Source organism: Rhinopithecus roxellana, chromosome 14 (genome assembly GCF_007565055.1).
Source record: "Rhinopithecus roxellana isolate Shanxi Qingling chromosome 14, ASM756505v1, whole genome shotgun sequence".
NCBI lineage: Eukaryota > Metazoa > Chordata > Mammalia > Primates > Cercopithecidae > Rhinopithecus > Rhinopithecus roxellana.
Window position 1 is genome coordinate 86,282,673 of NC_044562.1, and position 25,656 is coordinate 86,308,328.

At 47.5% G+C, this 25,656-nt stretch overlaps 1 protein-coding gene and 1 pseudogene across 3 annotated transcripts in view; one reads left to right on the forward strand and one right to left on the reverse strand.

The window, feature by feature from the left end:
* Positions 1 to 25,069, reverse strand: part of SATB2 (SATB homeobox 2) — a 202,135-nt gene extending 177,066 nt beyond the window's left edge. Inside the window, exons 1-3 of one of the 3 annotated variants that reach the window (XM_010373689.2) lie at positions 24,817 to 25,069; positions 14,115 to 14,195; positions 9,544 to 9,771 (exon numbers count right to left, since the gene is read on the reverse strand). In XM_010373689.2, the coding sequence (XP_010371991.1) occupies positions 9,544 to 9,712 (169 nt within the window). In that variant the 5' untranslated portion in view covers positions 9,713 to 9,771; positions 14,115 to 14,195; positions 24,817 to 25,069. Of the gene's footprint in view, positions 1 to 9,543; positions 9,772 to 11,011; positions 11,768 to 14,114; positions 14,196 to 18,513; positions 18,787 to 24,816 lie in introns of those variants that run through there. The other 2 variants (XM_010373697.2, XM_030917024.1) reach the window with 2 other exon arrangements.
* On the forward strand, positions 23,640 to 24,847 carry LOC104670468 (annotated as a pseudogene).
* Positions 25,070 to 25,656: the final 587 nt, after the last annotated feature.

Below are 25,656 nucleotides of genomic sequence, written 5' to 3' on the forward strand. Positions count from 1 at the left end.
TTAATACCAAAGCACTAGTTTGCAATGTGAACTAATGGAAAATTGTTAAATTCACCTAAAATAACCACTCCTTTTTTTAAACTAAAGAAGCCCTTTCAAAACCTTGACTATTTAATTGCTGTTTACTTGCGGAAGAGGGACATGGAGAAGGTGATCGTATGAAAAAAAAAAAAAAAAAACCAAAACACTTTCTTTTAATTGTACAACAAAAATTCCCTCCAAGGCAAAAAGACATTATGCCAAGTTCCACCCAGAATTAATGTTTAGGTTTAAATTATAAAGTCCAGAAGAAACGGAACCACTAATAGACCCTTAAAGCTCATGGTCTTCATCAACACTGTTAGGTTATGTAAATGTTAAAACTGAAAACCCTTTGCTGACAAAAGCATTTTAATGAAGGCGCTATTAACTAGACTCTATGGATTAAAAAACTTTTTTAAAAAAGCTTTTTTGGGGCTGTTTGATATACATCCCACTCTAAAAGGGATGATAAATGCTTGGGAGCGTTCGGAAATTATGAGACCTCCATCAGGAGGATGTACTGCTTATCTTGTTTCTTTCATTTTGTCACCTCAGGAAGGTTTTTAAATATTAAACCCAAGAAACTCAGGGACAGATGAAAGAAATATTCCCCTCTAAGTCTGTCAACTGAGTAAAACCTGGAGCTCCGACTACTCTGATGGCCGACATTATTTGTAGTTTTAGTATCCCCACCACACACGGGGGGTAACCCGAGTTATCCCCACCTCAGGTATCCCCACCCTAAGCCAGGGTTCCCGGGTGAACTCCACCATCACCACCTAGGTTTCTTCAGGAGCTCACAGTTTCTATGAATAGAGTAACAAACACAGCTCAGAATGAGGGGAAACGAGCCTGATTCTTGGCTGCTGCCTGGCAGTTCATTCGGAGTTGCTGAAAGCGTAGCTCTGTGGAATGAGATCTGGAGTCTCAGCAACGTGAAGGACATCGATTTCATGATTCAGAGGATTGCAGGTCGAAGCAAAAGCCTCTGCATTTCGGATGACAGTCAAGTGAGTACACCTCAGGTGATGTGACCACAGAGCAACTCAGGTTACTCCCATGTGTGCCGAGAAGAAATGAGGGTGCTCACTATTCGGCCTCCACTCTCTCTCTCCCCTTCAGCCTGGTTTGGACTTTGGGAAGAGGAAGAACAGCAGGCCTAGGAACCACACCTAACTCTTACTTGGCTGGGCTTTGTAACAAGAGGAACATTCATTACTTCTGATTTCCATTTACAGAGACAAAAAAAGGAGGGGGAGAGTAGTTCCACCTCAGGTAGAATTTAAGAAAATGGGATTTTCCTGGTCAAATTGTGTATGAAGACAAAGTCAATGGTCATTTGTAATGTCTCCTGGGCAACCACTTCCCATGGGCTCCTCTCTGAACTTCTCAGGGAAGAATGAGAGCCAAATGGTCTCTCCCCAAAACAGATTTTAGCTAATAAACACAACAAAGTAAGCAAAAAGCACTTCAGTTTTTCTGCATCTTCTCCAAGACTAAAAATTTGTACATTGTGTGACAGGTCCACCTCATTTTTCTTAATGATGTTTTTATTATTCTTTCACTCAATTAAAGCAGAAATGGATATTGCATCTTCTGACTGTATAATTGTTATTGTAATCTGTTTTCGATCACTGCTTGGGAAATGGGTCCAAAACAACATAAACTCTCCACTGCCTCAGAAGACAAGCCATTTTCTTTTACTACGACACTTAAAGAGACATTTATCATGCTGCTCTGTTAGCATCTTTGGATTATGACAAAAGAAAGTTCTTATTCTGTTAACCCCCAAAAAATAATATTTCAAAAATGCTATTGCTATTTCAAGTGTTTTGATATGAATGCATCTTCTCAGTAAGCTATTAAATATATCAATGCTGCCTTTCCTTATATGTAATAATAACTGAAACAAATGCAATAAAAGTACTCAATTTTAATATAGGACATAATTGGGAAACCTAAAAATACAGTTATTTTTACTTTATGCCTTTGGGCCTTTGGTCCTTTCCTAGGAAGCTTGGGCATGGTATTCCATCAAATTTGCTCTCTTTGCAAAGAAAATATTTTCTTGTGTTTAAAAAAAAAAATCAGTCACAATCAGTTATGAAAGAACCGATATACTTGCTTTCCAGCCAAATGCAAAAACAAGTAAAAGGTATTTTTTAAAGAAGGAAGAAGATATATGTGGTTAACATGATGAAATTCAAGCTGTTTCTACAACAAATACCTGCAAATCACCTCTGTCAGATCTTAGTACTTTGGAAAGCATTTGCTCTAACTAGAGTCTCTTATTTTATATATTATATACATAAATATCTGTGTAAGTCTTCAGTCAAATAAACAAAAGAAAGACACTGAGCTGCTGTGCACATTTCAGTAACTGTGCAACCATCAGTGGGCACCAGTTACCCTGGTTTGAAATAGATCCCTTTTGATAAATGGTAGCTTGCAGTGCTTCCCCTTTTTTGATCTTTGCTGTTATTTTACAGTTTAATAACCAACTGTGCTACGACAGAACTCCATTCCAATGATAAGGCTACTAGATAAGAGCAGAACTGAATTTGCCCACATGCTATTAATGAGTAATAGTACCAGGAGCAACTAAAATTGAAACACATTTCCCCAGAAGGTTTTCCTGTCCTATATGTCATAACCATTAATAAAGAATATGCTTACTATAAGACTGACATAGTTTGCTGATAACTTTATTGCAAGTTTCAAATACTCAAAATTTCTATTAATGCTTTGATCTGCATTTTAGGCATGTGTCAAACTAATAACCATAACATCCACTTAAGTTAAAGGACATCAATTAAAAGGGGGAAAAATGCATGCCATAAATCCTGTTGTCATAATTATATATCTAAAGCACACTTGTTCCATATTATGTCTTTTCATCTAGTTTTTTAAAAATCTAAAATAAGTAAAACTTTTAATTGAGCAGCAAAAGATACGCAAGTTGTAGAATGCAATTTCTGATGTAGCCTTTCAGTGCCACTTAATTATACTGATTTTACCACAATTCTTAAATCACTTGCTATTAAGAAGCAAAATAATTCTGTTAATTGAAACAAATATATATAGCTAGAGTTCCATAATTCGGAAAACTCCACCATGGAACATTTTTACAAAAACACTATAGCATGTTATGCTTACGGGGCTTGTTTCTACGTAAAAGAAGAAAAATAATGTTTGGTTAATTGCTAACAATAAAGAGGAACGGAAAATAGCACACTATAGTGGCTACAACTGTGCATTTTTCCAACTCTGTAAGTCCTCAATTGGTTTTTGTTTTAGTCATACCTCAGTTCCACCCGGGGCAGCTACTTTGACTTTGAAATATTTATCACATTACATTTCAGTAGTAGGATGATGAATCTTTTGTATATAAAAATCCATTTTTACCACAGACATTTTCAAAACCTCTATTGCATTTTAAAATAACAGGAATTCACAGCTCTCCTTACTGGCACCCTAAGTTAATGATGGAGAGCAGTGTTGATTGGAAGTGAAAAAAGACCCATACAATCAAAGTCAGTAGAGGCAAATCATTCATTTAAAAATTGCCACAAAGAAAAGAATAGAAACTAAAAGGCAAACTCTTTTTTTCATTTTTTTGAGCTAAGCATAAAGGTCTCCTACTTGAAACCGTTTTAGGTTATTTCTCTTTTTTTTTCCCAAAAAATAATGAGTTAAAATGTATGGGTTAGATCCAACATTTCACTGCTGTTCTTATTCTTGGGGAGTGGGGGAGACGGGGAACTTGCTGCCAAAGCTTCTGAAAAGAGAGTTTGGGCTGCTAATTTTTCGTTCACAAAATCTAAATTCCCCTTATGCATTCTCACACAACTCATGAAATAATATGAAACAGTATTATATCACTGCAAATTGAGACATTTTTATCAAAATAAAGAGTGATGATGCCAACATTTCATTTGTCATTTCCCACTTGTCACTTTTCACTGACAAACTGTTACACATACAACTTTTGTCAAATGCTCCATCTTTAAATATGTTCCAAAATGCCATTGTATCTAAGTATTCATGTAAGAAAGATAGTAAAAATTACTATGTTACCATATATTAGTTATATAGGTTTTTTAAAAGCCTACCGATAAAAGAATATAAAGAATTCTTTATTAATTTACATGCTATGTAGGATAAAGTCTGGCTTTCTGAAATGAAACAAACTATGTACATATTTTACACACCTAATGTGGGATTCTTAGTCATAAGAAACATTTTAATGGTGAGAAATTTTATTCCAACAGAAACCTAAAAAGCTTTAAAAGATAAGTATAACCCAAGAAAATAATACTATTTGTAATTCATCTAGCCCTGTAAATTTAACATGTCTTTTTAAATATATACATATATGCTAATTCTATAATACTTTTTAAAAAGAAAGAAAAATAAGGGTTTTAAATTATAATTACCAAACTTCACTGCTTATTACTTTGCCAGATATACCAAATAATTATTGTAGTCTTGCCTAGAATAAAACTGATTTCCATATACTTAAAATGACTCAAATTCATATTCTTAGCTATCTAATAAATGATGATTAGTCTGTTTTCCCCTCTCTACAGAGACAGATTGGTTAAAACAAAATTCAAGAAAGAAAAGAAGAATTCAAACAGGATATCTCATATGTACAGACTTTGCTGGTTACAACCCTCTGGGAAAGGATGATATTGCTTATTTTCTACAGGGGTTAAAAAACAGATGCCTTAAGGGACATCTGTGTAGTTCACACACACACACACACACACACACACTACACTACAGATGATCTTGAGTATACAATGGTCAGTGGGTTTCTGCTGATGGAACATAAGGCTTCCAAAATTACTTGAAACATCAAATTATGCTCAGGACTTTGAGGGGCGGATACCCTATGTTCTGTTTAATGTGTATGTTCCATTGCATATATTTTTTTAACCAAGTATATCTTTATTTTAATAACAGGCCAAGAACTAAAAACACTTTAGAGAAGAGTTATTTTTCTACCTCAGCAAAACTACAGAGGACATGCTAGATTGTTGGATGACCCCAAAGCTTAAGTTCATTCTATTTAAAAGATCTTAAAACCTAAAAAAAAAAAAAAAAAGGGGGGGGGAGTGGGAGGGGAAAATACAATCTTTTCTCTTTTGAAGTAATGAATACTTCCTACAAGTATTATGATATTCATCCTTGGAAATGGAGTTTTCTCCATTTTGCCCATGTTAACAATATATTTCTAAATTTTTAAGTAGTATATAATCTCAATATACACCTATCTATACTGTCATATCTGCACTCCTTTCAAAAAGTTAAATGTCTCTCTACTGTCACTGATATGGTAACTACACCTGACCCGAACTGCATTTCTTTTCATCTAAAAGGAAGTGTTCCGCATGTAGACAATTAAACTAACTGTTGTTGTAGACAATGTTCAGTTTTAAATGAGGCCCTGACTAACAATCTTGATCACATTTGCTTCCCTATTTGAATACATCAGTGTGTACTTCATAATGATTTTTTTCCCTTTGCAACAAGACAGTTATGTTCTTGAAAGGGCTGCCTGGTAGCACAAACAGGTCTACTTCAGGTAGACTAGTTATAAGATAACTTCCACAGACAGTATGCCAACAAAATTACATTGTTATTTATAAAACATAAATTATTTTTCAGAAATAAGCAAGTTTTTTTCAAAAAAATAAAAAGCAAATCTCTCTAAAAGATATTTTCAATGTTTAAATATTTTTCCCTAAAATCTAGAACATTTAACACCAAAAAAATCATAAAAATTCATGGGAAAATGAAAAGTATCAAAAAGATTTCTGATGTTTAATGCCTCCTATCAGCAAATACACCATCTGGTATATTCAAGCGCTGTTCATTCAGTTTAAATAAAGCTGTCTGAAAGTTCTTCTTTAAGCCAAACATTAAAAAACGAAAATGCTTGTGTTAACAATGAATGAAGCACAACAATTTATTGCTATTAAAGCACAACTGGCCAGCACCTTTCAGCAGTCCAGGAAAAAAGCAGAATGCCTTGCTTCCTCTGGTAACTTGATTGGCATCACTTTCATTTTATGCTGTAAGTTGCATGGCTGAAGCAAGCATTCCATACAACAGAACATTTTAGGTACTTATGCTAATAGTGGTAAAAAGGATCATCTGATTTTTATTTTCATCATCCTTAATAATCTCTTCTTTTCCTAATCTTCAAATAGATCTGTAAGTTTTAATCAACAATTTCACAAATATAAATTTCCTCACCATTAATCATCCTTTTTCAAAATCCTTATGGAGTGAATTACTAGCTGAGAGGGGACGCCAATTCTAGTAAGTGAATGTTACCCAGCAGGGATATAAAGCTGTCAACACCATCGTGCTCTTGCTAGCTCTAAACTCTCTCCTAGCCTTCATATGTTTTTTAAAGAGATATTAGCCTTTTTTTTTTTCTAAGGACCTTCTATAAAAGCTGACTGACATACACATCTGAGCACTTACATTTTATTACATACATGCTTTAAAACACACTGCTCAGATAAGAGCAAAAATATCCTAGAAAGTGTTGGAAAGACAAAGCAAAACTGATCTAGTTTTTAATAGAGTCTTCTAAAGTTAACCACATAGTAAACAACACACTTTTAAGTCCCCTGTTAAAACACAACCTTAAAGACTAGTGACAGTGTATCTACCCTCTCTACTATTTAAATTCAGACACTAAAATAATGCCCCCTTTTTTATGAATACTTAGTTCTCATCGAAAAACACAGTAAATTCCCTCTACCTAAATAAGTGGAATAATAGCAGAATTTACTATTGCAATCAATGCATTCAGAAATATATTTAAAATATATTTACCTCACTGCTTATCAAAAACAGTAAGATAAATTGCTATTTGATTAGACAACCAATTAACTTGATCTCCCTTATTTTTAAAAGAACAGCTTTTAAGAAAGAGAACACTAAAGATTAACAAATATGTACTCCCAAATTTTTGGCTCCACTTTTAAGGCAAATCTTATTGTATCCATCTTTAAAACATTGACAAGACTGCAATATATCTGAAAATGCTAATAAATGATAAAGAGCTATAAATACTTGTGTAGTTATCTATGCTTATTATATTGCTTTATAAAGAAAATTTAAACAAAAGAACATAGAATGGTAGAAATATCTATATTTACTCTATGTTCAAAAAATCCTTTAATTATAAAAAAACTAACTAAAAATTTATTTTAAACATTTAAAAAAATTTAGAATGCGCATTTTTCAAAAGGCTTGGCTTTGCTCCAAACTATATACATGGTTAAAAGTTACAAATAAATTATTAACATCTTAACATACATTTGGAAATTATATAAACTTAAACTCATAAAATAATTTTGTTAACATTCAATTAGAAACCTTTGTACTATCAAAATCTTATCTTCTAAGTTGTTATATTCTAAAGTTGTCTAAATTAATCTCTTTATAATTATGCTATATAGAGTAAAATCTTTCTTTTTTAAAAAATTTAAATTCCACTAAACAATTTTAACCACTTTACTATCACGTATTATAAACGATATGTATTGAGACAAAATAATGTCATTTTTATTTTCAACTTGGGAAGCAGCTAATAAGACCTCTGCTATTACTAAATTAAGTTGATTAAGAGAAAGTGTCTAAGGCAGCTGGTTGAAACAAATCTATTATTCTTCACCAAGATAATAATTTTAGTTTATATTAAACATATAATGGATCAAATGTGAACTATATTCTCAGAAAATTTGAAAAGCAATCACTAACACTAAATGTATCCCTGGTCAACAGAGCGAGGCACTTTCATAGTTCAACATGATACAGAAGGAGGGGGGGGAAAAAAACTTGTTTTAGGGAAGCACAATTATTAACAATTACATTCTAAAATGTTTACAGACTCCTTTCAATTTAGTGAATTTTATTAGATCTTCAGAAAGATACCAAAATTTTAAGTCCAAGCCTTTTCTGTCCACAAAGGCCACTTTGGAACACACTGTCTCCAAGGATTTCCAGAACTTTTTCAAACATTTTGAGCACTTAGCATACCTCATAATTGGTACCATCATACTCTCTATGAATTTTTATTTCTTATATGCATATATTAAATGATTATGCCAAAAGCCTGACATTATTTGCTCCAGTATCAGGACAAATTAATAAACCTCTCTTTTTAAAAGTGGGTCACAGAACTGTTAAGTTTTCTTTTGCCTCAATAAAGTATATTTTCAAGTCCCAAAAAGGATCCATCACCAAATTTTTTAACTTACAACATTGAAAGGATGAATGCATCTCAAGTGAGATGATTAATATGAAAAACTGAGACAAACCATCCTGAGTATTTACCATGAAGAAATATAAACAGCAAATAAGTAAAAGAAAAAACTACGATTTTATAAAACATATGTGTTTAACTCTTTAAAGTGAAATGAACATTTTTAGAGGTAAGTAACTATTTTGAAATACATACAAAATAGACTCTTATAACAAGGGGGTAGGAGCTTATCATTAAGGTTTGCCAAGGTTTTATATCATTTAAGGCAAGTTAATATAATTATATTAAATGGCCTATTGTTGAAATTATTAGAGAAAAAACATTAGAAAAAAAAAATTAAACTACTGATTTATCCCAAACACACAGAAAACCTGCATGCCATGTAGAATTGTGGATTTTACATGTAAAAGACAACTAAGCAAACGGCATACAAACTCCAAAATATTTCAATGTTTAAATTTCTCCCATATCTTTATTTTGTATGATTGCTTTTCCTGACCACTTTAAAAGAAAGTAGTTGCTTAAGTAGTAAAAACTACAAAAGATTTTCTTTAAATAAAATGATTACTAAATTCTTGGGAGGGGAAACTGCATGTAGTTGATAAGGCTACTTTCCTATTTTTATCTGTTGTCCTATAACAAAGTTACAAATGCATATGACTAAACTATAGACAACTGCAGCATTTAAGCTTCTAAGGGCCTGATGGATTCATGGTGATTCTTTATTTCCCACATTTCACGTGGCAGGAAATATTCCCAGTTGTTACTCATCTGTCTTGAAGCACTGTCCTCACTACAAAGTAACATCAACTCTCCTTGTCCCTGTACTCGCCTGAGCATTAACAACTATTTTATTCCCTAAAAGCGAACGCACGTGAACTTCATCCCTACAACACACACTCTGAGGCAAGGCAAAAGAGTTAAATCACTAAAAAGCTCTCTAGGAAAATCTAGAAACAGTTAGCTGGCTGTGACATAAACCTGCCAACACCTCAGCACACAGTGGCAAAATGCCCAAAAAATGCCACCCTCTGGGTAAAAACCACTTTCTTGTTTTAACTCAAGATGAAGCTACCAGTTGCAGATGAGAGGCGACGGGGGCATTATTTGGCAACCTGGAATTCACTTCCTGTAATCCTACACCGCGACAGCGCCTAATCAACCTGAACCCTGACACCCAGGCCATTATCACTGGGCCGCGGGCTGCGCGCCTCCCTGCTTCGGGCTGTTACCTCCCACGGCCTTGGCCACGGCGCCGTTGGGCCTCCCGCGGGCTCCCATGGGGCTGCCGTTCTGCTCCAGCCGGGCCACCTTCACCGGGGGAGGCCCCTTGACGTCCGGGCTGCCGCTCCGCCGGTCGGGGCTGTCCCGCAGACACGGGCTCTCGCTCCGCCGCTCCATGCTGCTCCGACTCGGAGACAAAGTTCCCACCGGCAGGTCGCAATAAAACGCACAGGGACCTAGGGAGGGGGTGGGGGGAGGAAAGGGGGAGGGAGAAAAAAGAGGGAAAACCGCTCACACACGTGATAGACGTTCAGGCCAGTGGCAGAGCGCTGCACCACAGCCACACAAACTTCCTCCCACGCTGCCCGAGGGGCCCAAGCCGGGAAGCCGGTCCCAACCTTACACTGCGAGGCCCCCAGGAAGCCCAGCGCCTCGGTTCGGCGCCTCTGCCCAGTCGCAGCTCCCCAGAAGTCAGCCCTCGGGGTCGCGGCCGGGGTTGGCACCCAGGGGAGCCTAGAAGTGGTCCATTCATTGGGACGGGGTTGGCATAAACCGTTCCTGGGTGCGACAGCCTAGTCCGTCCCGGGGTCAGGGTTGTGGAATAAGTGAACTTCATAAAAAGACGTTCCACCCACATGGGAAGGGAGTGGGGGCTGTGCTCAAGTCCATAACCGAATTAACCACCCGGTAAATGCGCTGTGAATAGCAAGGCAGGAGCAAAAGGCCGGGCGAAAGAACCCCTTGAATAAAACCCGCCTTTTACCTATACGGAGCAAGTCCTGAGGTAAGCACACACCTGCATAAAATCAACCCTAATTCCACATTAATAAGCATCCGAAAACACTTGGAGGTATTTATCAGAATAACCTCCATCACAAAGGCGGGCGCTACAATCGTTATTATTTTGGAGCGTTCTTATCTTCATCTGATTCCGAGTGCTTTTTTAAAGCTCTTCAATAGAAAACACAAAAGCAAAAAGCATTTTAATTCTTAGTGCAAGAGCAGCCTTCATCCGCCCCAATTTTAACATCACTCCAGAAAGTTTTCCTCTGGGTCACTAGGTTGGCAGTGCGCTCCCCACGGAAGCCGCAGGTCTCAACACCCCTGGATTGGGGGGGGGGGCAGGGAAGGAGGGGAAACACCTGATGAAACGGCGCTCGCTTTGTCACTGACACCCGCAAGAAGCAGGACCCCGGCACCGTACTGCGTGCGCGCTGGGAATCCTGGTGGGCGCTCTCGCTGCGCGAGCAGCGTCGGCGCCACGGGTCAAGGAGACTAGGTGGAGGTGGCAGGGGGAGGTGAAAGGAAGGATGCGAGATGAAGACACCGAGCAGGAGGGCTGCGGACGAGGGTTCCGCCTGCATTCCCCGACTCCGCGGTCCGAGAGGCCGAGAGCGGCGGGGAGGGAACTTCATTGGCCCTGGGCTTCCCCGAACTCACGAGCGCAGCGCGGGAGCCCTCGCCCTGCGTACTTACTGCTCACGGTCTGTCTGAAACTTGGCTGGCTGGCGCTCTGTCCATGGAGCAAAAGTAGAGAATCCAGGGTGGAAAGTTTCTGGTGCTTGGCTTTGCGGTGTTCTCCTAGTCTTCTCTCTCTTTACTCCTTCCCTTTCCCTCTTCCCCAGGTCCTAACGTTTAAGGTCCTGGGTCAGGGTGTCTTCTTCTGGTGCGGAGATGGTTGTTATGATGATGATGGGGGGGAGGGAGGAGGGGGAGGAGGAGGAGAAGGAAAGGACTCCTCCAAAGGGACACCCGAGCGAGCGGGGGAGGGGACGGCGGAGGAGGGGGAAAGAGAAGGAGGCTGAAAGAGCCTTTTCACACCTTCGGGAAGGAGACCCGTTCGGGAGAGAAAGGGCTGAGAACCTGGAGGCAGCGGCGCCGGGCCGGGGCTGCCGGTTGGCAGGGCAGCTAGCTCGCGAGGAGGCGCGGCCAGAGCGGTGGGACCGGTGACACCAAGAGCCGAGAAGACGCAGGGACCCGGGACCGCGCGCGGGAGGAAACGCGGCGGCCGCCCAAGCTGTCACCTCCAGCCTCTCCCCTCTCGGCCGCCTCTGCCAGCAGCCAGAGCCGGACTCACTGACAAGCCGCAAAGAGAGACACACTGAGAGGGAGATGATTATTAGTTGCGTTGAGTCATCAGGCAAAGTGAGTCCTTTTGGGTTGTCCTCGGTTTCCGATTTCTCCCCCTCCCCCTTTCGGTCCCCAGATCTAGCGCCTTCAAAATAATAATTTGGGGTGGGGGTAGGGGAAGTCTCTGGATTATTTCGGGATGGGGGTGGGGGGAATGGATCTAAACCCAAGCCAGACTGGTCCACCGCAAGAAAAGAGGGGAGTGGGGGGCGGGGAGGAGGGCTGGGGAGGTTGCGGGGGGAGGGGGGCCCCGCCTGGCAGGAAATTAAACATCAATCAATCAATCGCTGTGAGCACGGCGACCCAACGGCGGCTGGGCTGCGGAGGAGGCAGAGGGACAGGCGAGGGGAGGGTGGGAGGCAGGGAGGAGGGAGGAGGAGGAAGCGGAGTCGGCGGTCGGAGCGGGGTGACGAGGACCTCGTGCACGAGGCGGCGAAGAACCGATGGCAGAGGACCGAGTGCGGCGCGAGGTGGTGGCCGCGGCCAGCGGGTGGGTGCGTCTGGGCGCAGGCGGGCACCGGGGCCCAGGGTCTGGTCCTCCTCCTTGTGGCGGGTCCAGGGCGCGGTCGCCTCGCTCAGCCCCTAGGCGCACTCGTCCCGGCGCGGAGGCGGCGGCGACAAGGCAGTCGCTGGGTGCCGTGTCTGCCGGCGGAGACGCAGACCGACGCGCAAGAGGCGACCGCGGCTGCCTCGGCTCCCAGCTCTGTTAACTGCGCGGAGTACTTTCGACTTTGGAGATAGGAGGGCGATCGCCTCCCCCACCCACCGCCTCCGCCCACCACCCACCGCCTCCGCCCCTCCGAGCAACTTTTCCCGGTGCCTGCGAGCTCCCCCTCCGCGCCGAGCCGAACGTCCCGGCCCGCCGCGCTTCGTGCCGCCGCGCGCGCAGGGAAGGCCGCTTCTCCTTCAGAGCTGGCACGGCCGCGAGTCCGGAACAATAGCCCGGGTGTCCCGAATGGCAGGAGCACGGCCACTGCCCGCCGGGCTGTGGGTGGCACAGGAATGGGGGTTGCGTGGTGGGTGCAGAGTAGGGTGCATCCCTGGATGGCATCCCTGGAGCGCTCGCCGCTCCGGCGACATCGCGAGCGGCGCAAACCGGGCCGCCTGGAGCCCGTGACGCGGTGGCGGCGAGGGCGGTGGGGCTGCCTGTCCTCGGGCTACAGGACTGGGGCTCCTGGGGACCCCAAGCTGCTCGAGCCCAGGGCTGCTGGCGCCTGCAGAGCTGTGCCGTGAGGACCCAGCCTCCCCGCCCTGGGGGAGGCCGCACAGGAGCGTCCCCAGCAGGTCCCGCGAAGGCGTAACACAGCCACAAACTTTTGCCGACTCCCGCGGCCGCGGCCGCGGCAGCCCGACTCCGGCCGCGGTGCTCATTTAAGGTGGCGCGGGCACTAGCCGAGCAGGCTGGCCTCTGGCCGCGCTTTTGTCCCTGCGATTCTGCTTGGGCGCAGTGCCTCCTTAAGGAAAAGCACGTGGGCAAGGGCCGCTGCCCCCGCGAGATGCCAGGGGCGTCGGCGGACATTAGCCGCTAGGACCTTAGGCGAGAAAATGTGGACGCATCCCCGCCGGCCCTGAGGCCAGAGAATCCCCCTCAACTGGTTGCGCCTCCTGTCCCTCCCGCACATGTTGACTCTCCCTCCTAATCCCCAAGACCCCGAGGGCTCTCCCACAGCTCCCGCAGCAAGAGCCACCGATCCCCCTTAAGAAGCGTTGACTGTACGGCGGCGCCAGAGGGCCAAACTAAGTTCGGTTTCGGGAAACGCTCTCGGGAGCAGTTCTGGAAATCCCGGCTGGGTGCACAGACTGCGGAAAGCTGAGTCCGCCGATTGTGCCCGGGACAAGACCGCCTTCCACTAGCCGCATCTCCTTGGTAGGCGGCATGCGCGCGGGCTTAGAGGCTTGAGAGCCTCTGGAAGAGAGAGGGTCCCAGGAAGGAAACCTGCCCCCGGCCTAAGTGTCGGCGCCCAGATCACCACGAACCCGGCACCCAGACGCCGCCCACCAAGTTCCAAAGAAGTCCGAGGCGACCCGGGAGTCGGTCGGATCCCGGCCGAGAAAAGAAACAAGCAGGATAGCAAATCTTAGGGGAGCCACCCTGGGAGTTTTAGGCAGCGTTTGCCTTTCCCTGGTTTTCTTCACCAAGCCCCATCCTCCTCCTGCATCCCACCCCCAGTCAAACGGGTGGGAGAAAATGCACAGTTCGAAGTCGGTGAGAGCAAAGTGGGTCTAGTAAATCAACCCGTGGTGGTAGCTAAAAGGTTTGGGGCTGCAAAGAAACAAGCTGTAAGTTTGAGCAACAAACTTTTTCTTCAATCTGTAATATGTCGAAATGGGAAGGGGGTGTTGCAAAAGCCAACTACCACTGTCAAACTTAGCCCGTTTACAACATGGGGAGAGGCGTTATTTCTTACTAATATCTCAACAACGGTAACAATGCTGTATCCTTCCTTACCTTGATGTTGAACTGCGAATCCTCCTCCGGATCAATGTCCAGGAACTTAGAAGAATTGGTGATATTAGGAGTTGAGTACTTCTGGAAAAAAATGCAAATGGTTTAGCCAGGATCTTTCCTGTCTGATTCGTCACTATTATTATATCTGATGATGCGAATGGTTGGAGCGATTCAATCCTAAGTCATTAATGAGCTATTTTATAAACACCACTGTCTGAAGATCTTCATTTACATTTTGCTAAGGATCACTTCGCTAACCTCACAGGCTTGTGTCAACAACATGATTTGCAGGACTTCAGTTACACTCTTATAAACAACACGGCTGTATTGTTAATCGGTTAATATTTTATAAAGTGTAAATATTTTATTATGTTTTGAAGGGAACTATTGATTCTAAATTATTAAACCCCTGAGAAGGACTATTTAAATGAAATACACATTTAAGTACAATTAAATGTACATTGTGACTAGTTTGTTTTCAGATTCTGCACCCTTTCATATCCATTGCTTTTCTCTTCATTGGAGTTTCCTCTTGTCCATTTCTGATACTGAAAAAAATCTATCATGTTAGGAAAAAACCTAAATTATTTAAAGTTGCATTAAACTTAGAGGAAAATGTCAAATACGATTAATTATGACCAGAAATGTATTTTGAATGTTTGTAGAGTTGTATTTCATGTCACATTTTACAAATTTCTTTCGATTTAAAGGAGAGTTCTAGGAAGTTTTGTGATGTATGTCCGGTGTGGGTTTTTTTCCTCTCGAGTTTTGTCTCTAATAAAGGCCTTTTCTGTTTCAAATTACATACGCTTTTTACTGCACAATTTTTGTGTTGACTTTATTTCAACTGAAGCGATTATTTCCAGCAGATTTAATTTCGACAATAAGATATATTTTAAATAATATTTTTACCTTCTCTAGAATTTTCTAGTGTTTAAAACAGTAAATAAATAAATTTGATGATGATTCAAGAATATTTGTTTGGTTTCGTTTTGTATCCCTCAAAAGGTTTATTTCCAAACATTTTTAAAACAAAATAACAAGAAAAGAGTTGTTTTATTTACGTTTGATTTTTTAAAATACTTTTATCTAAAACCGATTTTGTGCATTAGGAGATAGTTTGCTTCCGTGCTCAAAACATGGAGTTCACATCTGGGGGACATTTTTATCCCTCAGTTTCCTTCTAACTGACTTTTTTGTCGGGAATCTGCTCATACTTTTCCCCTTTTCTTCACACCTCCCCAATTTTTCTTATGTCATTTAGTAAAAGGCCGCCTGTCTTTCACAAACACGGATTTGTTATTTTAAAAATCAATAGATCTTTATATGCTGGTGTTAAAGGTGTATGGTTTTTCTTATTTCCATCTTCTCTCCTTTTCTCTCTGTCAGGCCTTCTTTTATGGCCTGCAGTCTAATGATGTTTCTTGATTTCTCTTTGTCGACACCAAGTTTTTGTTGTGCGTGCTTTCCACCCTGGTCAACCTTCCCTCCTAGAGGCCCACTCCGGACAGCGTAGGCCTGGTCGCCGGGGTGGAGGGTGCAGGGTGCCAGGCGCGGGACTTCGGCTCTTGCCTGGGCCATCCCGAGCTCCGAGGGCCCGGCATCCATCCCCAAGCTCCAAGGCTTTCAAGTTCGGTCACCCAAGCAGAGAGATCCTGCCTCTTAAAGAGCCCTGGAAAGTTGTGCCGCGTTTTCCCTCAACCCTGGAACACGCAGGGAAAACTATGGGAATCGCCCGCGTCAAAAGCTTTCGACGGCTTCTAGGAACCCAAGCGGGCCTGCCTCTTCCTCCGGAGCTTGCCCTGCTGGGGGCGGGAGGAGGGCGGGAGGGAATCATTTCTTTCAAATGAAGCCCACGCCAGCTCTGAAGCCAATTTCCGCCGCGGACTGTCCGTGGGGAGTTGGCGACCAACACTTTCTCGGACGGCATAACCGCGAGGGGCTTAGATTGGAAATCGGATGCGCCAAGAAGACAAGAGCCAGGGGCCAGAATACCCCAATGGGGGATGCGCCTTGGAGGACGCTTCGCCCAGGGTGGGCTTGAGCCCTTTCCCAGAGTGCTCCGGGCGTCTGGGGACTGACCCGAGCGCAGGGCGGGGGACACTTACTTCGTTATCCGCACGCCTTCCTCGCTGGCATCAGAGCCGGACAAATCCCAACCCGCGCCAGGCAAAGATAGATGACTCCTGGCTCCCCCGGCGGCTCAGGGGGCCTGGGCGGGGGAGGAGAGGGGAGGAAGCCGTCGACCGCCGGAGGTAGAGACGGTGGAGGTCCTCCTCCCGGCCCCAAACGAATGAGCCTCTGCGGCCCGAGCAGAGAGATACGCCTCACCGGGACGACTGATGGGGAAGGATGGTGGGCAACAATCCGCGCTAGGCGATGAGCCTAGCACCCCAGAGGCCCGAGGGTCTGGGGCTAGTGGGGCCGACCGTGCAGGGGCTGGGTGGGCGGGAAGGGAGGTGCCAAGGTCGGCCCAGGAGCTGCCTCGGGCGAGGACGGAGAGCTTTCTGCACTGGGCTCCCCGGGGTAGGAGATGGGCCTCGGGTGTGGGCGCTGCCTGCCCTGGGGGAAGAAAGCGAGGAAATAGGTTTCAGAGCTGGGGGAGTCGTTGGTGGGAGATCTGGTATCCCTTCGGCGGCTGCGGGCAGGGGGACCGGGCAGGACGGAGGGTCCTGCGGCCTGGAGCACCAACATAGCCACACCGGGCAACGCCCCCCGGGGCGCCCTTTATTGTTTTGCAGAGCCCGGAGTGTAATAGGTGGGTCCCCTTCTGCAACCGCGCTGCGAGCGAATGACTGCCCTGCTAATCTAGTTTACTTGTAGAAATCGACTGTAAACCGGGGCAACAAGGCAAGGGTGGGGGAAGAAAAGGAAGCGCCCAAGGAGCCGCCGCTGCGTCCCGCCCCCACCTCGGAGCTGTTGGGGTTGGGGCCCGGTGTGGCGCTCCCGACCCGCTGCGTTTTCCTTAGGGAAACACCGAATGAGGCAGAGGATCTCAGGCCCAAGGTGGCTGCTAAGAGCCCCGATGCCTCGGCTTGGCGTCAAGGTCCCGCCACCCTCGAGCCCGGGTCACTGCCGGGGTCCCGGCCCCGAGCCCCGGCGTCCTCTCCCGACAGCGCCACCGCGTGGGCTGAGGCCGAAACCTTCGGCGCCGGCTCTGCCCGTCGCGTCCTGGAGCCAACCCTTCCGCGTCGCCTACAGTCCACGGGTTAAGGATGTGGCGGGGGATGGGCAGGTCCCTGGCCCAGGGTACCACCCGGCCACTCAACACAAAAACGCTCTGGCGCGTGCAAAATACGAACAGTTTGCCCCAACCCCTTGAAATGAAAAGCACACCTGGAAAGCCCAACCCATAGCACCCCGTCCGCATCCCAAATTTCAGGCAGGCGGGCCAGCGTCCAGAAATCAGCTCCCACCTCTCATAGGGGCGGGCAAGCTCAGGTAGCCGGGTGCAAGGGGGCCCAAACCGCAGTTGCCTCCCGAACGCTTTGCGGCTGTGGGCCCACGCGGGTCTTGAACCAAGCGGAGAGGGCGAAAGAGCCCGCTGCCGGACCCAAGGTCCCAGAAACCTACGAGGGACGAGGGGGGGGCAGTGTATCCGCCGGCCCAAACTCGTACGGAGTGGGGGCCAACTTAGAGGGCTTCCCGAGCTGGCGCTTCGCCTGTTTTCTCGGTATCACGAATCCCCTCGGACACCCTTTCAGTCAGTCAAGACCTTGGCCTCCGGGAAAGGCCCAGGTGGCTGTGACGGCTGTGACTCGGGCTTAGTGCTCCCCCACCCGTGGTGCCTTCCCTCCCGCCCTACAGCCAAGCCCAGAGGAACAAGGCATCACCTCGCGCGGTCCCGGCGCCACATCTGGACTTGGGAACCCCGAGTCGGGCTTAGAGGACTTCAGTGGGCAGGTTGGGGTTTATTTTCAATAAATTCAGGCGTTCATACACACCCCCACCACCAATCGCACGCCCGCGCGCACACACACATACACACACACACACACACACACACACACACACACACACAGAGGGACTTGTCAACTATTGAGACAGCTATCCAGAAAGGTGTAAATTCACCTGGTGCCCACCCAATTGCAAAGCTCCCGGATCCACACAAAACATTAGCGAAACCTGGAGGTCTGAGCTGCCCCGCGCCCGACTCGGCGCGAACACCAGCGCTCCGGCCGGGTCGCAGGGGCCGGTGCCCAGCGGGCCGGGGTCTGGGGAGCCACGCAGCGGGCCGGCTGAGCTCCGGCGCCCTGCGGCCGCGTGGTCTACTCGCCTACTCCCTTATTATTGGCTGGGACCTGTTTCTTTCCAAAGTCTGGTGCCCAGTGTCCTACCCTAGGCCACGCGGAGCTCTCTCCCGGCGTGCCGGGCCCTGCGCCCCTGCCCAGTGGCTCACCTCGGCTCGCTGCGCCCGCCTTCGCCCCAGGTGCCCAGGACCGAGCGAGGGGCTGTGGGTCGGCGTGGGGACGCTGGCTGCTCACCTCCAGGAGCAGACAGAAGGTGCCTGCGGCGTCGCGCGTCCAGCCCTGGGGCTGATTTAAATAACTAATAAGCTCAGAGAAATTTTACGAGGGGAACTTTTCCTTTTAGTATCAATAAAGCCTAGTAATTTGGTTTGTTGGTTACCTATGCCCGAGTTCGACTTTCTCAGTCTCTCTCTCTCTCTCTCTCTCTCTTTCATTTAGAGGCAACGTTTTCAAAAACCGGCAATTGCGTGTGCGTTTGGGATGTGCAAGTGTGAGTGTGGATGTGTGAAAGTTATTTGTTTCAGAAGTCCTTCGTCTCGAGAGCAATCATCATTGTAGCTTTGAGTGAAGAGTTTTCAAAGGTGAACTGTTGTTATTTCTGTCAACAGAAAACTGTTGACAACCATTCAAGTCTCACAATACAAATATAATATAAGGGAGGGTGGAGTTTCTAAAGATTGTCCCGTTGGATATGACAGAAAGACATCTGCAGTGTTTCCCTAATAGTTTGCATTTTAATTAACTTTCATTACATTCTGACTTCAACTCAATATCCGTTGTTTTTAGTAAAGACTTCTATATAATAAAACATTGAAATTTTTGTTTTGGTTTTCCAATCTTCTTGAAAAACAGTTCTTAATTGTAAGGAATTTTTCCACCTGGGAACCATGCTGTAATTTAAAAATATAAAAGACCTTTCATGAACAATAACTGCAAATAACCCATTTGTTAGTGTCTGCGGAGTTGCTGGCACCTATACAACATCTCTGAAATATAAGGCAATCTAAGAATGTTCCTCTCCAACCATAGTGATATATACTCTTTTCGTTTTTGTTGTGTGGAAGTTAAAAACACGTTTAAAGGTACTTTTTAGAAAAGTGTTGTGCTAAAATTTACCTGAACTTAAATTCCTTATCAATGTTAGCCTAACGAAATCAAGAGTATTTCTGAATCAGATTATTGTTAGAGTCATACGCTAAATAGTAAAGGAAAATACATGGGAATTAAAGTTTGCAAACCAAGACCAGGGAAAAGCCGGCTCCATAAGTTACCAGGAACCCACCCAAATCTGTGCACTCTTATCTCCTGTATTTACATATTATAGACAACTTTTCCTTTCCACTTTTAGCTAGAAAATTAATGGGCTTCCCTTAGTTCACTTGGTTTTATGCTGTAAGACCCAACGTCCGCTGAGGGTTGCCCCTGCCAGGTAACTTCCGGAAACCCAGAGTTACTTGGAGACGGACCTGGCCCTTTGCACATTTCAAGTGAAGGACATCTCGCCCATTCTTCCCGGAGCCACCACCCATCTAACCTCTTCTGGACACCCAAGAGCTGGGGCACTGGAGCACCTGACCCTTCTCAAGATCATTCCCCAGCTCTTGCCCGCACTTAGCTGCAGCAGGATCTGAGCTGTGGGTATACATACTCCCCATTTTTTGCTTTCCCAGAGGATCACATACAACTTTTCTTCCCATCTGCTCCCTGCTGGACTCCTATGATCACCCATCATCCCCAGTTGTTGCCATCTCTGAACTCTTGGTGACCAGCTCTTGTCCCCAAGCTGGCCAAGTTGAGAGAGGACTTGTCCTCCCAGCGCTGTCTCTCAGTACCAGGAAGTTGAGATCAGTGGCAGGGAAAGATCAAGGATTGGCAAGGAAAGTGCAGGGCCAAGTAGAGTAGCTCAGAGCCTCAGCAATGGGCACCTGACCTCCCCTAAACAACCTGTGGTCTCTCCCGCTCCCTGATTTTCCACTATTGGTCCCATCCCGGGCTACCAGCCTCCACTGAGCTGCTCTGGGAACTTAGAGTGTCTCCCATTACCTCCCTGCTATGGCATATTTTGGTTTCAGTTGAGCTATTTTCTGAAGATGTGGAAACTCCACTTTTATTCTTTTTCTGTGTCTCAGTACTCTTTTCCTTTTTAAAGAATGTCCCCCAAGTTTTGCCAGACCCTGTGCCATCTCCCCAAGCTCTATTTACAAGAACAAAAAGTGATGTGTCTGTTTATAACAGGTTTAATTAAGACAGTTATGCGCCGTGAACTCTTTGGGCCTCAATCAATGCACTTGGATTTGGAAAGTCAGATAGAATCACATCTTACACGTGCCGCCCCAGCTGGCCGCCCAGGCTGAGGACAGAGCTGTTGTTTTCTACATCAGCCTCACTGAACCTGGGCAAGTCCCCTGCAGAACTGGCGCCCCTGCTCCTCCCAAGAGACCTCAAGTCAGGTCTCCCGGCCAGACTCAGGCCTTCCTGATTCGGGCCTGAAGGGCGGGACGCCCAAAGCGCTCCTGTTGGCTGGGTGGCTAAGGAGCCAGGTGTTTAACTTCTGAGGATTCCGCTTTCAGGCTGCTGGAGCTCTCCCCAGCCCGAGGCCTTAGCTCGGCGCTCTCCCTTGTCCAGACCGGCCAGTTTCTGCGTGGCGAAAAAGGGGCGAGGCAAGACTCTCTTTTCTAGGGAGCTTTTATCCAACAGCCTCCCCTCCCCCCAACTCTCAGCCTTAGGTGCTGGGCTTCAGCCGAAGCGTTTTTCAAGTTTGTCATCATTGGAAACCTCGGACAAGTGGAGAGTAAAATTTTAAGGGTTTCTAGGTAGGCTCTGACTTCAGGCATTCAATGAAAGGGGAAGGGAGCTGAGGGCGGGGGAGAGAGACGCGCACAGAGGGCTGTCTGTAGTCTGCTTGACTTCCCTCCCTCTGCAGCCCAGTTGCACCCACTAGCACACCCTAGTCTTCCCTTCCTCCGGCTTCGGAAGAATTCCCACCACATTCTTTAGCTCTCAGAAAGGAGAGAGCAGTCAGGTCAAGGTCTTTCAGCATCCCTACCCCAGTATAACCTTACCAGCCCCCTCACCACCACCACATTGGCCTAGGACAGAGGACCCCGGGGCCAGGGCCTCAGTGACTGCGGCTTATGCCACCTAATACAGAATGGAGTGTCCCCGCCTCCCACTGCTTCTCTGGGTCTCAGAATCCAGGCCCTGAAACCCCTGCGATTCTGGCCTGGGAAGCCAGACTTGCCACCAACATCATGGTATCACCTATAGTTGATCCACTCAGTTTTCAGTAGATGTGGAATCTAACAAGTGTAACACCACCCTCCACACTCCACCCTCTCTTCCTTCCTTCCCTTTCTTTCTTCCTTCCTTCCTTCCTTTCTTTCTTTCTTCTTTCTTTCTTTCTTTCTTTCTTTCTTTCTTTCTTTCTTTCTTTCTTTCTTTCTTTCTTTCTTTCTTTTCTTTCTTTTCTTTCTTTTCTCTCTCTTTTTTAAGAATCCAAGGCACTTGAAACATTCTGAGTGTGCCTGCAGTAGGGTCTTGGTGGAGTTGCTGAAAGCTGTTGAGAGCAGCCACCTTCGCTGTCACTGAGACCTTGGCAGGGTCAGCTCTGGTGGGCTGTGTGCACCCAGGCTCTGGTGGCACCAAGATGGCTTCCTGCAACCCGGTAGGAGGACTGGGGTGGGTGGGTCCAGTATTTCATTTCTTCCTCTTCCTTTTTTTTTTTTTTTTTTAATGTCCCTCTTTATTTCTGTTGAAGACTATCCTCAGTATAAGAAGGGTGCAGTTGTTTGTCCTAAAGTGGCCTGTAAGTTGCTCCTACTCTGCCACAGGACATTAACCCCGGGAGCGCCTCCTGGCAGGGCCTTCGCTTTGGGCCTAGGCGTCCAGCTGAGGCCCAGCAATCCCACCTGTGGGGCATCTTGCAGTGAGGTATTTGTGCATCTGGGGCGGGCAGTGACGGGGAGAGACCTAGGCTGGTGCAGTATCCACTCTCGCACCTCCTCCCTGAGTGGAGCTCCAGACTAAGTGAATGAATCTATGAATCAGCTCCACAGCGGAGGGGTAGAAGAAGCAGCCGTCTTCGTTAAATGGGCTGTTGGCAGTTGCGGCTGACTGCCCTACCCCCTCGCAGGCCCGCCTCTGGGCAGGCCTGAGGTGGCCCTGGAGCCCCGCCAGCAGCCCCCGCCCCTCAGGCCGAGCTCAGGCCCTGGCAATCTCTGCACTTTGTCATCACGCCCGAGTATTTGACATTCGCAATTATCTGCAAATACCCTGATCGGTTTGTATATGAAACACTTTTTTTCCTGCCTTAAGGTTGGAATCTGGTAAGTTTCAGACAAGTGGTTGCTGGGGGAGACGACCCAGGGGACCGTGAGGAACCGGGCCGGTGAACCCGATTCCGCGAGGCGGGCGTCGCGAAGGGACTGGTCTGCGTGCCTCACCGGGTTCCCCAGCCCGGCTCCGAGGAAAGGCCGCGCAGAGGCGAGGAAGGGCCCACATCTCGAGTCTCCAGTCTCTCCTTGAAAAGAGCACCCCCTAATCCCGGAGGAAGGGTGGGTGAAGGAGGAGGGGAGATCCCACTACAGGCAAGGCCGGAAGCTTAATCATCTTGATAACCGGAAAGGGTGCTGCCCCGCCTGGCCGTCGTCACCAAGCGTGTCAGTCACCCGCTCTCGATTTCGCCGCAGAATTACCTGCTCAAAGAGCCATCCCAAGAAGCCCTCAGCTCCGAGGTCTTCCCGCCCGTAGTCTGCGGGAAGTAAACTGCGTCCTTGCTCCAAATAAGTGGATGCCCCTTCGACTCTCCTCCGCCCCCCGGCGGTTCCTAAGTTTAGGAGAGCCAGCCCCGGCATCACTGATTACTCCTGCACCTCAGCTCTGGGATACCCGCCCAGTACAGACAGACCATCAACCAAAAAAGAAAAGAAGAAAAGAAAAGTGGTGGTGGTGGCGGGGGGTGGGGGTGGGGCGGCGGGGGCGGGGGGAGGTTGGGCAGGGAGGGTAAAGTAGCGAGATCACTTGTTTGACTCTTCTGTTTTCTCAGGAACCTGATCCTGGCCCCCGGCAGAGCCTAAGGGCCGGAGGCCAGGGACCTAGAGGCCGGACCAAGTTCGCACGAGGTGTTCACAGCCTAGGCGCCCCGGGCTCGGCTTCGTACTCGCCAACAAGCCGAGTTCCCTTGCCACGAGTACATCAGCAACTTCAGAAATAAACACTAGCGAAACCCCTTCCCACATTTAGCTTGTTGCAGTGCTGCAGACACTGGGCTTAGTCGATGTTCACACCTATTACACTTTCCCGGAAAGTGGGAGGAGCAGGGGGTAGAGAAAGGTATGTGTATTTGGGGGGAGGGGAGATGTGTACAACACCTTCCACAAAAATGGGGAGGTAGCTTAGAAAGTTTTTCTTTGTAACAGCCCAACTTCTGAGAACGCGGAGATAAGAAGAAAGCAGGCAGGAAACGAATCCCTTCCTCCTCTCCCCTTTACCCCCTTCCTTTACTCTCTAGACCGGTCTGGTCACCCGGCTGGGAATCAGGAGTGTGTGGCTGGGAAGACACCAGTCTCTGTGATCGGGTTCAGCCCAGTTGGGCAAGAAAGAGTGGGCAGCTGGAGAAGGTCGTCACAGTCTCCCGTGGAATCTTGATGCCTGAGAGCCCCATACTGGAAAGGGCTGAGACGACTCTTCCGCACACAGGTCGCAGCCCCTGCCGGAGGATCCCCAGGAAGACGCTGGGGACGCTCTGAGCGTCGGCCTTCCTTTACCTCCGACTCCCTGGAGCTTGGTCTGGGGATGCCAACTTGGGGCACGGAGGTCCCAAGCTGCTCCGAAGCTGGAGGGTTTCTGCTTGGGTCAGAGGGATCACGACCTCAGCAGAGCCAGGAGAGGGTCGGGTGACACCCACTGCGTATTGCACTTGATTCAAAACTGACCTCGGCCTGCGGAACAGGCGAGGAAAAGAAGCCTGGTGGCGGGTCAAACCTTCACCCCATTATTTTCTATCATTTTTTATGCCCACATCTTTGTTAAGTGTATGGCTGCTATACACCAACGGCTTATTCTACAGGAAGTGCCCCCGAGGAGGACTGGGTTAAGCTTTGCAAATTTGGCTTCCCAGGTAATGCGCTCCATTATTCTGCTCCCGACTTAGCCACCACACCAGTGGGAACCCGGACAGCACCCACTTGGCAGAACTGATTACTGTTTGGGCCCAGCGGAGTGCGCATTGCGCTAACACGCGCACGGAACTGCATCCTTGCCGGAGCCTCCGCACGTGCGCCCTTCAAAGAGCTGGCGACCCCGCTCACGTGTAAGCAACCTTCCACTTTGAAACTAATTCGCACCCGCGTCTTTCACCCCAAAGGAGTTTGCTGCGGACGCTGCTCTGACCCAAGACGCGGGAGGGAGGTCCCAAAGTCTAGAGCCAGGGGCTGGGGGAATCCTCTGCTCACCTTAGTCCTTGATTTCGAAGGCCCCAATTAACTATCTGTTGTGTCAGAATCGGCGAGTGCAAAGTAGCTGCGCCCCGCTGACGCTCTCTCTCCCGGGTCCGGGTATCCCAGGGCATCCGGAGCTGGGGTGGGTTGTGCGAACTACCCAAAGCACGCGCAGATACCAGGCAGGGAAGAAGGGCTCCGTGTTCCAAGGATGGTCGTTTACCTCTCCTGAGATCAGCCCTGATCCATTGGTAACCTAAGTGCCTCTGAACTCGGGGAGCGCTTGATGGGGCGCCTCCCTGCCCCCACCCCTACCCCTGGCTCCTTCCCAGGCCCAGCATCTTTCCTATCATTCTCACCCCTACTACCCCCACGGCCCCGCCCGTTTAGAGGCGTGCGTTGGGCACTCGGTTTACAGAACCGGCGTTTCAGATGTTTATTTGCAACTAATTGCCTGTGCTGGAAAATGCTTGTTACCCGCGCGGAGCGCTTCCGCTCTGCGCGGTCAGCCCAGGCGGGCTGCAGCTTGCTGATCCCTCCCGCAGGGCCTCCGTGGAGCGGGCGGCTGGGAAGCGGTTGTGCCACCCGGGACCAAGCCATCGGCGCTGCTCCGGACTCCCGGTAGGGGGAGCCGCCGCGGGCGCCAGGCCGGCTTGTGTTCTGGCCTCTGGTGGGCCCTGCTGCCAACGGCCGGGACTCCCAGCAGAGCGCGGGAGGACTCCTCACCTGCCCTCCAGATAAGGCGCCATGAGCAGAGAAGGGAACACAGGGCCAAGCTCCCTCCTAATTCCCTGTTGTTGCAGAGCAAAGTTGGGGGAGAACTAATTATATTCTCTAGGTCTAAATATTGTTGAA